This window comes from Oreochromis aureus, linkage group 3 (genome assembly GCF_013358895.1).
Source record: "Oreochromis aureus strain Israel breed Guangdong linkage group 3, ZZ_aureus, whole genome shotgun sequence".
In the NCBI taxonomy this organism is placed as follows: domain Eukaryota; kingdom Metazoa; phylum Chordata; class Actinopteri; order Cichliformes; family Cichlidae; genus Oreochromis; species Oreochromis aureus.
Genome location: NC_052944.1, coordinates 109,743,266 through 109,758,369, shown reverse-complemented (window position 1 = coordinate 109,758,369; position 15,104 = coordinate 109,743,266). Strand labels below are relative to the sequence as shown.

General features: G+C 42.7%; 1 protein-coding gene across 1 annotated transcript in view; it reads right to left on the bottom strand.

Annotated features, from left to right (window-relative positions):
* Window positions 1-12,088: 12,088 nt before the first annotated feature.
* LOC120438785 (NACHT, LRR and PYD domains-containing protein 12-like) overlaps window positions 12,089-15,104 on the bottom strand; it is a 38,555-nt gene continuing 35,539 nt past the window's right edge. The window contains exons 4-5 of the mRNA XM_039609216.1: window positions 12,803-12,979; window positions 12,089-12,127 (exon numbers count right to left, since the gene is read on the bottom strand). Of these exons, the coding sequence (XP_039465150.1) occupies window positions 12,115-12,127; window positions 12,803-12,979 (190 nt within the window). The 3' untranslated portion in view covers window positions 12,089-12,114. The remainder of the gene's footprint in view (window positions 12,128-12,802; window positions 12,980-15,104) is intronic.

Sequence of the window (15,104 nt, the reverse complement as noted above, 5' to 3'; positions counted from 1 at the left end):
GGATGCGCCAATGCCATATTTGGAGGCAATGACGTCACAGCGACGCGACGAAGGCTGTCCGAATTCAAAGAGCACTCAAACTGTGGCGACAAATGCGTCCTACTTTTCCCCGAATTTTAAGGATGGGTCCGATGTATCCTTCGTGTCCTATTATATCCCAGGATTCATTGCGGGTCATAGAGGAGATTTGTTTCTGATAACGATGGTGGTCGAAGCAGGAGAGGAATACACTTTCAAATGTAAGTATATGAAAATCTGGTTGTACAAAAGTTAAACTGTTATAGCGGTTGTGTTGTTAAGCTTTGGGCATCTGCATAGACATGTTTCTTTTATTTAAAATAACCGTATACCAGCTTGTATGGTGGGTCCCGCAGTTTTTCATGTATTGCCGCTTACATACAGCTAATTTTGATTTTTTCGAATTGGTGATATGTTGTGGGGAACAAAGACCAAACGGCTTAATTTATTAAAACGAGGAGAAAACGATCACCTCTTCACTGGGGTGAAGAATTGGGCCGCTACGGCGTGGATGTACAAGAATAAATCAATTTACACATCATATTCATATGAGTGCGGTCCTATTAACCCTCATGCTGTACAGCAGCGGTCCCCAACCTTCTTTGCGCCACAGACCGATTTATGTCAGACACGGAGCCTTTAAGGTATCGCGGATGAATACAACCACATAAAATGATCCGACCAAGACAAAAACTGTGGTATTTTGTAAATATAATAATAAACGTGAATGTACTGTATAATTGTGTAACTTTATTAGCAGCGTCCTCCTGAAAATGCGCCAACATTGAGAGTAACATCCTGCTCTCTGGTCGCTATGGTAACGTGTAAATATTTCTTTCAAAATAAGACACACAGCTACAACAAGGGAAAGACCCAGGGAAACCGAGTTAACGATAAAAACCCTGAAAACCACAAATTTCACAGCGGAGCCTCAACTCTCGTCTCCTGTACCAAACGACTCACGGACCGCTGCTGTACAGAACCTGTGATGTCCAGACGGTATTCCTCTGGTGTTCTGCTGTGAAAACCTTTGGGTTTAGGGATTAACATAGTTGCCATGGTTTCCTTTCTTCTCTTATTTGTTGTGTGTGATCAGGACAATTCTGGAGAAGATGGGCCTGCAGGGGAAAGTCACCCCCTTGCAGGCCAGAAGACAAGGGCTCAGCCACCTACAACGGTTTGTCTTTTCTGGTTGGACAAACCGTTTTCTGGTTGGAGAATCACACAGGGTGGTCTGCAAAGAGAGCTTTAGGATGCTTCCTCCCACTGTCCACTGCATCTTCCATCCACAGGGTTTGCAGGGCTGGCTCAATCAACGGCTGCCACACCACTAAGATGTTTTCAGAAATATGCAAGCAGGAGATGGTGGATGCTATATTATTAGTAAAATACTTGTAACTCTGTAGCAGACAACAGTTTGATAAAGTGCTATGTAAAAAAACAAACAAACAAAAGATTAGCTTCTATACGTTTCAAAGATATTTAGTTTATATTTTTTATATGATACAGTACATGTGTAAGAATGACCGATGTTGTGCCAAAAAATGATCGTCTGCCAAAAACTGATTTCCGGTTTTTGCCCTAAACTCATTGCTCGTATTTAACCTGCTATGAATAACGTGTTGGTCTATAATACGTGAAACATATGTCAAATGTTTCCCTCATTAATGATATCAAGTCACCTTGAGCCACCAGCAACATTCCTGTAACAAGGTAGAAGCTGCAATCAGTTTTTGGCAGTGACTTTTATATATCCTTTATTTATCCAGTTCACAAACAATCTTGTTGACATTAGAAATTTATTTTTTAAGAGTAATCTGGCCAAGAGGACAGCAGACAGCGCAACAAATATATCAATTGTACCTACATTATAACCAGAGTTATAAAGATACTTGAACAACAGGTAATTATTGTATATATATAAAACCTCTTTGTAAACCATGTTCACCGAAGTCTATTTACCAACATACATAAAGATATTACACTCGGAAACATTGGAAATCAGTTTTGGCAGGCGAACACTTTTTTGGCACAACGCTGGCAATAATTTAATTAGCCGTGTAATTAGCTAAGTAATTCCTAAATGCGTGTAGATTAAAGGAAATTATTTTACCTGGATATGATTGTCTCTGATGAGCCTAAGGTACAAAACGCGTGCGCTTATTTACGGCGGACGATAAGGTTTTTCTAGCTCCTCGAGAATTAAAATTGTCCAAACAATGGAGCAACATTTCTGGGTCCATTTTAAAGTTTTCGCGCTGTGGCGCCAGCGAACGGGAAAAACACGCAAGTAAGGGCGGAGTTGAAGGCTAGGAGGCTGTCCACAGCCCATCTGTTATGTTGGATACTCACTGTTTGTTCAATAAAGTTTCTATGGAGAAAAAAAGGGGGCTGTCCACAGCCGCTCACTTCCTGACTACCCGTCTGTCTAAGGACACTACCTTGTGACGCTTTTAGTTAATTTTGTGCAACATGTCAGCCCTACATTGTTTTATGATCGCCAGACAATATTGTAAATAGGCTTATCTACCCAAGCTTTAGCTTGGTTTGGAAATGATAACCAAGGCTTTCTGCCTCCCAATTTGGAAGTAACACCACCACACTGGCGTTCCTTACCACTGCCACTGGATATGCGGAAGCGACGCAGGAGACGGGGTAACCGTGGAGGTCGCCTCGTCAAATTGAGACTCAGGATTTCTTGTTTTCCTCATGAGCTTTGCTCCATTTGTCGATCCTGGCCGCGACTCTTCGTGCCGTTGCGTGCTTTGGACCCGGTGGACTCCTGCTTGGTTCCGGTTGTGGGATCTCTCGAGAAGGGTTCTGCAAAATACCCTCCTGTCCGACATCTGCGTTGGCGTGGAGTGGACCGAACAAACCTCCGACCTGTGGATCTGGTTGTTACCGCCTCGGGAGCTTCTGAGCCAATTCCTCTCAAGTTGGGTTTAATTAACGCCAGATCGGTGGCAAATAAGACATTTATTTTGAAGGATTTTTTCTCTTCCCGTGCGCTGGATTTTCTTTGCTTGACTGAAACTTGGATTCCACCCGGTGAGTTAAGTGCCTTTTCTGAATTACTGCCAGCTGGTTGTGCCTTCTTTAGTGTTCCGAGAGTTTCTGGTCGCGGAGGAGGGCTGGCTGTTGTTTTTAAGGCACATCTTGACTTTAAGCAGCTATCCCCATCGACACGCCACACCAGCTTTAAACTCTGTTTGTGCGAACTGGGCCACTCGTCTTCGCTGTTGTGTGCGATTGTTTATCCGCCCCCAAAATATAATAAGGAGTTTTTATCCGAGTTCTCAGAGTTTCTTGCTGACTGTGCATCACGGTATGACCAGATCCTTTTACTTGGTGATTTTAATATACACGTCTGCTGCCTGGGGAAGCCCCTGGCTAAGGACTTTCTGGACTTAGTGAACTCTTTTAATTTTGTTCAGTCTGTTAAAGGTGCCACTCAAGAACGTGGTCACACACTGGACTTGGTTTTATCACATGGTTTATCTGTCCATAACGTACTCGTCGAGGATGCGGTGTTCTCTGACCATATGCCTATTTTATGTGACATAGTTCTTTTTAACCCTGTTGTTAAAAGGCTGTACCTGCTCGATGTTATCGTGCTTTTGGTTCAGATATCGCCGAGCGGTTTTCCATATTGTTTGACCAACTTATTTCTTATCCTCCTGAGTTGTCCACCTCAGATGGATTAGTTTCGTATTTGGATTCTGCTTGTAAATCTGTCCTTGACGTTGTCGCTCCTTTTAGATTCAGACAGTGTAAGCCAAAGGCTAGTCCTTGGCTAACTGATTTTACCAGAGCCGCCAGAAAAGGATGTAGAAGATGTGAAAGACGGTGGAAAAAAGATAGGCTGTGTGTCTCTATGGAAGCTCTTAAGACTAGCTGGAAAGTCTATCAGAGAGCAGTAAAGGCTGCCAAGCACTCCTATTTTTCCCAACTTATTGCTGCCAGCTCGCATAACCCTCGTGTTCTATATAACATGTTATGAAATCAGTTTTACCCCGGTTCTTTTATTCCTCAAGGCTTCCAGAGACGGCACCGGAACTCCATAGTCATTTCACAAAACCTTTATTCATCTTTATTCATCTTCATTTATCTTCATTTAAGCATGCACCTTCTAGAAGGGAAGACTTGCCAGGCTGGTGTCCCTCTGCAAAATCGTCACTCCGTTGTCTGTGAAACGCAGTTTTGTAGAAGCGACCCTATCATAAAACCCCCATGGTGTGCTGCAAACTCTTTGTCTGTGTGTATGCACGAGCACGTGAGTGCCTGTGTGTGCGCGTACCCGTGTCTATGTGAGTGCACGTGAGTGAATCTGCATGTGGATGTGTGAGTCTAACAGTTTAAGCACTGTGTGTGTGTGTCTCTGCGTACGTGACTTCCTGCCGGTCATAAAAGTAACCTCACCCAAGCTACACCAAATTTCTCTACACAACATAGAAAACAGAGTTAACATATTACAAATATTGAGACCACCACTCTGCATCCACTGGGTCGTTGGCCTCTTGTTGTCTTACATTTACAGATAAGGTGTAGAGTCTCCTGCAAACCTACTTCTAAGTTATAACAATTATGCGTTTTTATTAAAGGTACAAGCATCAGCATCAGCAACCCCCAACTGTAGCTTCCTGTCTCCTTTTATGACAGCAGACCATAAATTCCTTTCTCTCTAAACAATTACACACACTCTCAAGCCTACAGCTAAGCCAAACTGAAACACAGAGACAAATCCTTTCCTATTCATCTGATCTAAACAAATTTAACACATTACATTCTAATAATTATTTTCTTGTACTCACAAATCCCTCTTTTGATCTGCCCTACGGCAGATCAACAATACTCTAAATCTGTTACTAAAATGTGTTCATCTAAGCTCTCCCCATTTCCCAAAAGTGGCATCATGTCGTCTGCGTTTGATTTGTTCCACCGTGGCCTGTGATGGTGGAGTCGCTGGAATGGATTCAGGTCTGTCTCTGGGCAATTCACTTATAAGAAAAATCACAGTTACAATAACAACAGTTATCACACCTAACACTACCGTTTCTCTCCAATTCCCCCTCAACCAGCCTAGAGAAGTTGACATGATGTAAATGTAGACGAAAGGCTTGTCTGTTTACATCTCTCCCTCGCAGAAGGCTTCTCTGCAGAGCATCAAATCTGCGTGGCAAAGTGACACACTTTAGGTGATCTTCATCCTTGGGAAAAGTGGTGTCAACTATTTCCCAGTCTCCTAGCATTTGTGCTTCACACAGAATGACAATTCCATCGCTGGACTTCCTCTGCGCTGTCACTTTTGGAGCTTGGCATGCTCCCTTCATCCTTCAGGTTCTCACATTCCAACGCTGCTGAAGATTTTAAGATTTTGCTGTGCAGAGTCTCCTCATGACGATCTCCTGCGCGATGTCTGCTGTGCTGAAGGTGATCTCTGATCCTCCTGAAGACTCTCCTGGCCTCAGCTCCCATCTTGTGAATGATCCCCTCAGCCACTCCTTCTCGTCATGGCACCTCACGACATCTGCAAATTAAAAATTAACACTCCTCTTGCCACATGGCTTTCACCATGTGTCAACTCCCCAATGAGACATGTACCAGAATGTTTCACATTCTCTCTAAAACAATCTCCAGGGTTTCCCACTTGGAGCAGCTTCACTCCAAACTGTAACCCTGTAATTAGTCAGCAGTTACATGTTTATCTTATTTAACTCCCAGCTCTACCTGGAGCCTGTATCCTGGAAGACAAAGTCTTAAAGTTAAAACAACTACACATTTGCAACCAACTATAGATCATAAGAGTAATAAAGTATTCAGCATAACAGACAAGTATCATGTGCAGGTTTTCTCCAATCATTGAATCACAGTTATTCCCCTAATTTGCCCCAAATCATGAATCATCCCAATTTATTCCACAATTTAATCGGTGACTTTCCTTAAGCAATGTCACTCCACTCATTTTATCACTATGAGCTCAATAGTGGCCAGCTAATGAGCCCCATATTCAACTGTTCCATAAACACTGCATCTCTTATTTGTTTTCTCATGTCACTTGTCTGTTTTCTGCTGAATCCTCTACATGCACTCTTAGAAAAACAAACATTAGCAACACACATGGACAATCCTGGTGGTCAGGCGTAGGTCGACAGGTTCCAGAGGTGCTGTAAAAGGCCATAAAGTTAACCCTGGTGCTGTAAAAAGAATGAAACTGGTTTCAACACAGGATGTGTCTCACACTATTTTCACATTCTCCCAAGAACACAGTGTAATAGCATAATCAATCCTGTAGTAGGAAAAACTAACACCAACCAGTTGTGTCCTGTTATAAATCATCAAATCACATGAAGAACTGTAATGCTGTAGAAAAGAGAATGCAAATGTTAGCGCTGTGCAGATGTATACACACTTTCTCACAGTAACTTCTGTTAGCAACACAAGCCCATGAATAACACACCCCTGGTAGATTCACAAACACAGAAAGTGGCATTTAAAAGTTAAATCGGTATGGTCAGAGCTCATGGAACCTAGGCTCTTGCTGTCATCTTTCTGCTCCTGTAAAAAGAAATACACATAGATTCGTCCACCCTTTCGTCCTGTCTAGGTGGAGGTTAACCTTGAATAGTGGTCAAGTCAGTCAAGTTTTTTTTTTCCCCACTCATTCATTCATTCTTCCTTTCTTTCATTCCTTCTTTGCTGATAGTGGAACCTATCGTCGCATTCCGTTTCCACCCTCAGCAAAATGACGTCATTTCAAAAAGAAAAAGAAGAAATTTAGACTGGATTACCTCGCTGAATCCTTTTGGACAGGGACTCTAATTGTCCCAAATAAGTGGCTTTCTCCCAAGCCCATTGTAATTTTGGAGAAACTCACTTGCAACGATTTTCTCAACATGTTGTATAGCGCTTTTAATTCCCATTATGCAGATCTGCTTAAAGAAAAAAAGATTCCCAAACAAAACTGCCAGTGGACTGTTCAAAACAAAACAAAATAAAAAATAAAAATAAAAATAACAGATCAAAATGAAAAACAAAACTAAATAAAAATCCAGAAGTCCGGTCTTTGGACTTGTCCCAAAATATTCTTTCTCCTATAGGTGAAAACACACCAAATGTAAGACTTGGTGCCATGGTAAAACCTTCCCCATACATTAGAAACAAAAAACAAAACCAAAAAACTAAAAATCTGCTAGTTTCACTCATTTTAACTCTGGCTGCAGGTTTCTGTTCACCCCTGCAATCATATTCCCCAAAATAATACTAATTCAGTCGTCTATGTATCACTTCTCAACCTACTCAATAAAACAGACAGGATGATGGTAACAGTATTACCTACTTAAAATCATTCATGTTCGATCCTCATGAGCTTCATTAGGTGTGTGTGTTAGTAGGGTTAATGCATTTTCTATTTCTGTGTGTCCTTTTATGTACCTTCCCCCTTTTTTTCTGAAACAAAACTTCGTTCACTCCAAATTTTGTTTCAGAAACATCTAAATGAAAATGTGTCTTAGTCAGGCACAGCTAAACCCCAAGTGCTTGCAGGTTACCATCGGCAACCACGCTGTGTGTTATTAACCCCTTCTACAGATACCCTCTTTGAATGTGTGCCACTCTATGTATGATTTTGTGTTATCGCTAGTGCATATTATGCATATTATGTGCATATTATGTGCATGTGTGGTATTGCCAGTACACTTGCATACCTCAGTTCTTCTTGTCTTCCTCCCCCTTTTGTGGTGGTCTGGACACTTTGTCAATCCTCCACTTCAAGGCAGTCGCTTGTCTCCCTGGATTCCTTAACCCAATTTGATTCCCCACACTAAAACAGCATTCCTCTGTCCTCACCTGCTCCTCTCTCTCCGTTCTCCTCTCCCACTTTACAGTCCAATGGCAGTCAGTTCTCTTCAACTTTGTCCCATGTATGCTCCCACTGTCTCTTTCATTGCCATCTTACTCCAAACATGGCAAATGTCAAACTCCAACAATCTTCTCAAAAGTCCTTCACACACAGTGAGGTTGCAGCTTGCTCCATTCATCCAATCAAGATGATGGATCTTCTCTTTCTGATGCCGTTTGCCCATCGTGCTGCTGGACCTCTCTGCTCAGGACTCTGGTATTGTCTCTTGGACTGCTGTCCACTGTTGATGTTCATGCTTGTGCTTCTGGAACTGCACTCCGTGTCTTCAAGGAGAGATTAGCTTCCTTGGATCTTGCTTTTTCAGGATGAGGACGGGAAGCTGCAAAACAATTCAGCCAAAAGTCCTGGCTGGGTGTCTCTATATTTTTTTTTTATTTCTAATGATCTTAACCTATAATTTTCTTCTGAATGTCCAGGTCCGTTCCCCACCTGTAATCGACAGAGTGAGAGACTTTCATTATTCACTGTGACTGCATATGTTTTCATCATTCCTAAAGCAACACATCTCCGCTTATTTTGTTTTGAACTCTCCAGACTTTAAACCCCAAAAATGAAATTATTTGTTCTTAACCGCAAACACAAAAAATCTTCTTCACATTATTATTAATTATTTTCATCCACAGCACTCCAAATTATGTTTTCATTTGGGTCCAGCGGGGGAAGAAGGTGACCCGTAGTATCACTGCTTCCTCCAGTTGGAGACAATTTCCCACTCACACTTCCACACTTTTTATTTTTCTTTGTTTTCATTATTTTTTTTCTTTCTCTTTTTTCTTTTTTTCCCATTGTTTTACACCCACACATTAACCTGTAAACTCACTCCTCCAACCTCATTCTCCTTTCACCCCAACAGCTCTCATGCAGTCCACAATGAAATTCTCCATTCATCCTTGAATACTTGATCACCTTTAAATGTCATTGTTAATTTTATCAATTTATTTATCATTACCTCAACACTAATCCACTGTTTAGTTTTCTTTATTTATTTTAGTTCACTTTCTCCTATTTGATCACTATGATTTCTTGACTATTATTATTTCACAGAAAATCAACTAATCTACTTCTTCTCCCTCTTTTGTCATCAAGGAATTCACACACACTCACAGGCTGGTCACTCGCCCCCACTTTTCTTTCTCTCTCTCTCTCTCACACACACACACACACACACACACACACACACATCTTACTCCTCCTTTGTTCCACCTGTGAACCCGCCCCTCGAGGCTGGTCCTTTTTGTTACTTTAATTGACTCCCGTACTTCAGACGAGACACAGACTCTAACTGCGCTTTCACACACAGTCCTTCTGCATCAGGCACTGGTTCAACTCAGCTCGGAATCTAACCGGTGAAAGCAACCGATCCTGCTTTTATGCAGACTTTAGACTGTGACAGGGACCTCTCCCCGACTTAGTTATTTAGGAGTTCCGAATCCCCAGGTTACCACCCTGGATCTCCTGTCCCACAGGTCTCCCCCCCGCGTCCGAAGGGAAGTGAGGCAACCAAGCCCGGAACACAAACAGCCCTGAGCTGGCGACGAGGCCTTAAACCCCGCTTTCTAACTAATAGTAACACACGTTTCCTGCTTTAATGCACGGGGACGGATCACAGCACCGCCACTTTTTCCTAATAACTAAGACGGATCACACACCGCCACGGATGAAGCACCGATTCTATTAACTACTAACTAAGACTGATCAAACACCATTTCTTTTACCTACTGAGTGAATTTACACTGAGATGCGTTCAACTTAGCGAACAGATAATTTAGGCTTTAAACAATATGCACGGTTCGAAAAGAAACAGGTCGTGCTTACCTTTTAATCAGGTGAGCTAGCGCTCTGTTCGCCTCGTTTCACGATCTCAGCTCTGCCAATTCATCCCCTCTGGGCCTCGAGCGAATCCCGGGTTTCACGGCACCAAAACTGTTGCGAAATCAGTTTCACCCTGGTTCTTTTATTCCTCGGGCATCCAGAGACGGCACCGGAACTCAGTAGTTATTTCACAAAACCTTTATTCATCTTTATTCATCTTCATTTAAGCATGCATCTTCTAGAAGGAGAGACGTGCAAGGCCGGTGTCCCTCTGCAGAATCTCTCACTCCTTTGTCTGTGAAACGCAGTTTTGTGGAAGCGACCCCATCATAAAACCCCCATGGTGTGCTGCAAACTCTGTGTCTGTGTGTATGCACGAGCACGTGAGTGCCTGTGTGTGCACGTGAGTGAGTGAGCATGTGGGTGTGGGTGCGTAACAGTCAAAGCACTGTGTGTGTCTCTGTGGACGTGACTTCCTGGGGGTCATAAAAGTAATCTCCTCACCCAAGCTACACCAAATTCCTCTACACAACAGAGTTAACATATTACAAACACTGAGACCCCCACTCTGCATTCACTGGGCCATTGGCCTCTTGTTGTTTTACATTTACAGATAAGGCGGAGAGTCTCCTGCAAACTGTGGGGTTAAACAGAATGTTTTTGCCATATATATAACCTGCAGCATCCACAGGACATTCATAAGTACAGCATGTAACTTTCAGATCAGATTGAGATGAGCAAAACAGATTGGCAATCTTTGAAACTTTTGTTATGAGAATGACTATAATCATTTTATACACACTTGCTTCTGTGCTTATAAAGAGCTGCAGCTTGGTCCATTAATTGAGGGTCAAAAGCTTTTGGCTGGTGGTATGATCAGCCAATCTACTGTGAAGTTGACTAGAGCTGGGAAGGAATTGCAACACATGCTTACAAGACATTTATATCAGATTACTCTTGGGTATCTTGTATTCGTTTATATTCTTTTTATTGAGTTTAAGTAGTATCATTTAAGCAAGACATTTATTCAATATATTACACATAGCAGTTTCAGTTGTGTACGTGCTGGCCTTTTGTTTGATGAAAAGGTTATGAGCAGAGGTGCGAGGTGAGCCAGAGTACAGGCGAGGTCATGACATATACACAGCACATACACACACAGTAGTAGACTCATTTTGTAGGTAAAGAGTTAAGACTTATTTTGCTGTAACTGCAAAGTTGTGTGCGTACGTGTTAGTCTGTTCCAGGAAGTACACCAGATGTCCCAGAGATAAGCGACAGCGAGGGCGAGCTGTGGGAAGACACCTGGACGGAGACGACGGCGCTGTTCTTTTTAAACTATGTCAAAGTTAACTGAACGTTTGTGGTTTTGGATTGACGTATGCTGTATTGTGTCTGCTTAATGCAAGGGGGGGGGGTTGTATCACCCCAACCCTATATAACCTTTTGTTTTGAGTATTGTCAGACAGCTCTACACTGATTCTGCACAGTGTGGTCTCCATGCGTGTATCTCATTAAACTTCTTCGCTTGACCTTACCTCCTGGACCAGAGTGGTTATTTTTAGATTTCCTTTTGCAACCCTCCTTCAATATTTTGAATCCTAACAAAACCTACCTACTTCTAAGTTATAACAATTATGAGTTTTTATTAAAGGTACGAGCATCAGCATCAGCAACCCCCAACTGTAGCTTCCTGTCTCCTTTGATGAGAGCAGAACCCCAGTGTCCATAAATTCCTTTCCCTCTAAACAATTACACACTCAAGCCTACAGCTAAGCCAAACTGAAACACAGACAAATCCTTTCCTTATTCCTCTGATCTAAACAAATTTAACACATCATATTATAATAATTATTTTCTTGTACTCACAGTATCCACATTAAACATTAAGCACTGATTTATCCACTGAGCCTCAAACTGCACACATACATGAAAACATGATATTTATTTTATAAAAACATGATGTTTATTATTCAAAGGTGTTTGAAAGCCTTTCCAGGTGAGTTTGATCCAGGAGGGTCTGAAGCCAGAGTCAGACAGAGACTGTGCAGAGACTTTAGAAGGACAGAGCAGCAGCAGAGCAGTCCAGATCCACTGATGATCCAGAGGGACACACAGGGATGATGCTGGACTCTACATTGTGTCTGACAGTGGAGCTGTTCTCAGAGCAGTTCACTCTGCAGCACTGACAGTCATCTGCACTTCATTCCTCTGTCAGTCACTGCTGGATGAAGCTCTCCTCTCCACCTCCCAGTAACATGGCCCAGTCAGAGCGTCTCTACACACAAGCTGCTGTTGCTTCAACCTCTCTGGATCATCAGGACACAGCTCCTCCTCTCTCAGCACACACACCGTCCTGTTTACCATCATCGGCTCCACCTGCAGAGAGAAGAAGGAAGAGCAGAGGAGATAAACGAGTGTTTCCAGAGACTCTTCATCAGCTGTCAGTCAGTGATGCAGCACATCCAGTATAAAGAGCAGCAGGGACTTCAGTGCTGGGACTGTACTAGGACTCATTGTTGCTTCACTTTTTCTAATCTTTAGATTTTTATTGAAGTTGATGAAAATGTTTTTCACTCCTAGTTTGAGTTTGGAGTTTCATTCATTAGAAGAACCTTGGTCTGTCCACTCTGAGCTCTTTGGCAACCCCAACAACAAGCCCAACAATCCAGATGGACGGTTCCAGCTGTTAGCTGGAGGAATTCCATACAAACATCTGCTCTCACTAAATTCTACCTCACCTACAGACTGTGTTCTTCACTGCTTTAAACTTGGAAATGAATGCAGTCATTGGTCTGCGTGCTGCTTTGTTCAGAGAGCTGATTGGCTGTTGACAGTGTTTGATCAGAGTGTGTCAGCCGTTACTATGGTGACCATAAAGGTGAGAAACAGGAAGTGTTTGTGTCCAATCCTGAAGCCTGTCACCATTCTCCTCTCACAGCTTCACTGAGAAGCTGCAGCTTTACAGGAAACACTGGATCTTTGTTTTATACTGACTGTGTTTAGTACAAGACTGCTGACAGCACCACCCACTCACTCCATCACTCTACTTACACCAGACTCGCCAGTCTGCAGTCTGGACTCTCCTTAAGATCAGACAGCTGCTTCACATCTGAATCCGTAAGGCTGTAGTTTCCACTCAGGTCCAGCTCTCTCAGATGGAAGGGGTTGGACCTCAGTGCTGCTGCCAGAGAATCACAGCTGAACTTTGACAAACCACAGAAACTCAATCTGTATAAAGAATGGAAGATGTAAGTTTATTAGACAAAGTGTGAGCTTGAAATCATTTAGTGTTTCATCATCTGTTCAGAGCTGAAGAAGGTTCAGAATGTAGAAGTTTAGAAAATGGAAACTCCAAACAGCTGAAGCCAACAGGAAGCAGCTTCAAACAGGAAACTGTGCAGAGTTTCAGACTATATGTCCCAATGCAGCCAGTTTGAGTTTGGAGATTTGAATCTCTGTTCTGGGACTAAGTCCTTGAATCATTTCTTCCAGTTTGTCTAAGTATTGGACATGTGTTGTGGCTCCATTAGGGGAACTTCTAAATGTGATGTGATGGCCCCTCTGGGTCTGTCAGATCACAGGACTGAAGAGAGCTCAAACTGGGCACACAGTTGTTCCAGTCTGGATCAGAGACTCTATACTGGAACTGAGGGATTGCTTTGACTGCTCCCACTGGGACTTTTAAAAGGCTCATGTTCTCACTTAGATCATCTGTTTCTACTTACATTTCTTTTTGGGAAAAATTACTTTGAAAACAGGAACTATTTTCCCCAATAAGCAGCCCTGGATTAGTAAATCACTCCAACATGTTCTCAGTCAGAAGAAGCTGTCTTGTTATGAGGGAGAGAAGAAAAGGATTGAGGCACATAAACTTGTTCAAAGAGAGATAAAGCAGCTAAAATAAGGTCTAAAAGTAATGAAGAGGATGAGCTGAATAAAGGACACTCAAGGCTGGCTTGGAAAGGAATGAAGTCCATGGTGGGTATTGTGGCTCCTCCAACCAACGGCCGCGGCAGGCTAAACATGAGGACACCGATGACGCGCAACAGTGAACACATGAGATACACTTCTGTATTATTTGCTCCTTTTATTCCACATGCAACTGTCCACTATACAAATCAGCACATGGGCTCAAACCATTAAACAAATGCACAGACTGCACAAACCAAATAACTGCAACTCACAAAGAATTACACCAATTACTATGCCAAACTACAACATTGGCCTATGGCATAAATTAGTGCATAAACCATACTTCAAGTTACAGTCAAAATATGTGTGTGAATGGGTGGATGACTGAATGTGTAAAGCGCTTTGGGGGAGTTACACCCAAGAGTTACGAGGCGCAGAATCATTGACAACGATAACCACATCCCCAGGAATGAAATTCCGTCTGATTCTCTGCCACTTCTGACGCTCTGGGGCAGGTACTACTTAACCCAGCTCTTCCAGAACAGGTCAGACATGTACTGTACTTGCCTCCATATTGTCGTCCATATGCGTCCCCCTTCTGAAACACTCCTGGTGGCATCAATGGCTTGGTCTTAAGCAGCAACAGATGGTTAGGAGTCAAAGCCTCCAAATCATTAGGATCAGTAGAGGCTTTGGTTATTGGCCTACTGTTCATAATAGCCTCTGGCTAACAAAGAACTGTACAAAGGCCTTCTTCGTCCAAATTCTGCACTTTCAGAATGGAATTTAACACCTTCCTGACAGACCTTATGAGACGTTCCCAAACACCGCCATGATGGGAACCAGCAGGAGGATTAAAAATCCACTTTATGCCCTTTTGCAGCAGCATCTCATGAATCTGTGCCTGATTCCACCCTTCCACTGCCTCTTTCAACTCACGTTCACCACCCACAAAATTTGTACCATTATCCGATCATATCTCCAATACCTGACCCGGCCTTGATTTAAATTGTCGGAGCGCATTAATAAAGGAGTCTGTGCTCAAAGATGACAACACCTCTAAATGCACAGCTCTCACAGCCACACATGTAAAGATAATTCCATATCTCTTTACTTCACACCTTCCACGCTTAACCTGAAAAGGTCCAAAACAATCTACTCCAACCCGAGAGAATGATTTGATTTGATTTGATATACCTTTATTAGTCCCACAAGGGGAAATTTCATAAGGCTGCCGACCTATTGCACGCAATGGCGGCGCCATCTTACCCTCCGACCATACATGCATTACACAAAAACATCACATGGGGAAGACAGGTCAGAGAGGTATAACATGGAAAAAGCACAACATGAGGAAAGATAAGAAGAAAAAAAATAACTCCCCCCAGACTGAGCTCCAACAGGGAGATCAGTTTGAGAACAGAAAAAAACACCTCTGCAC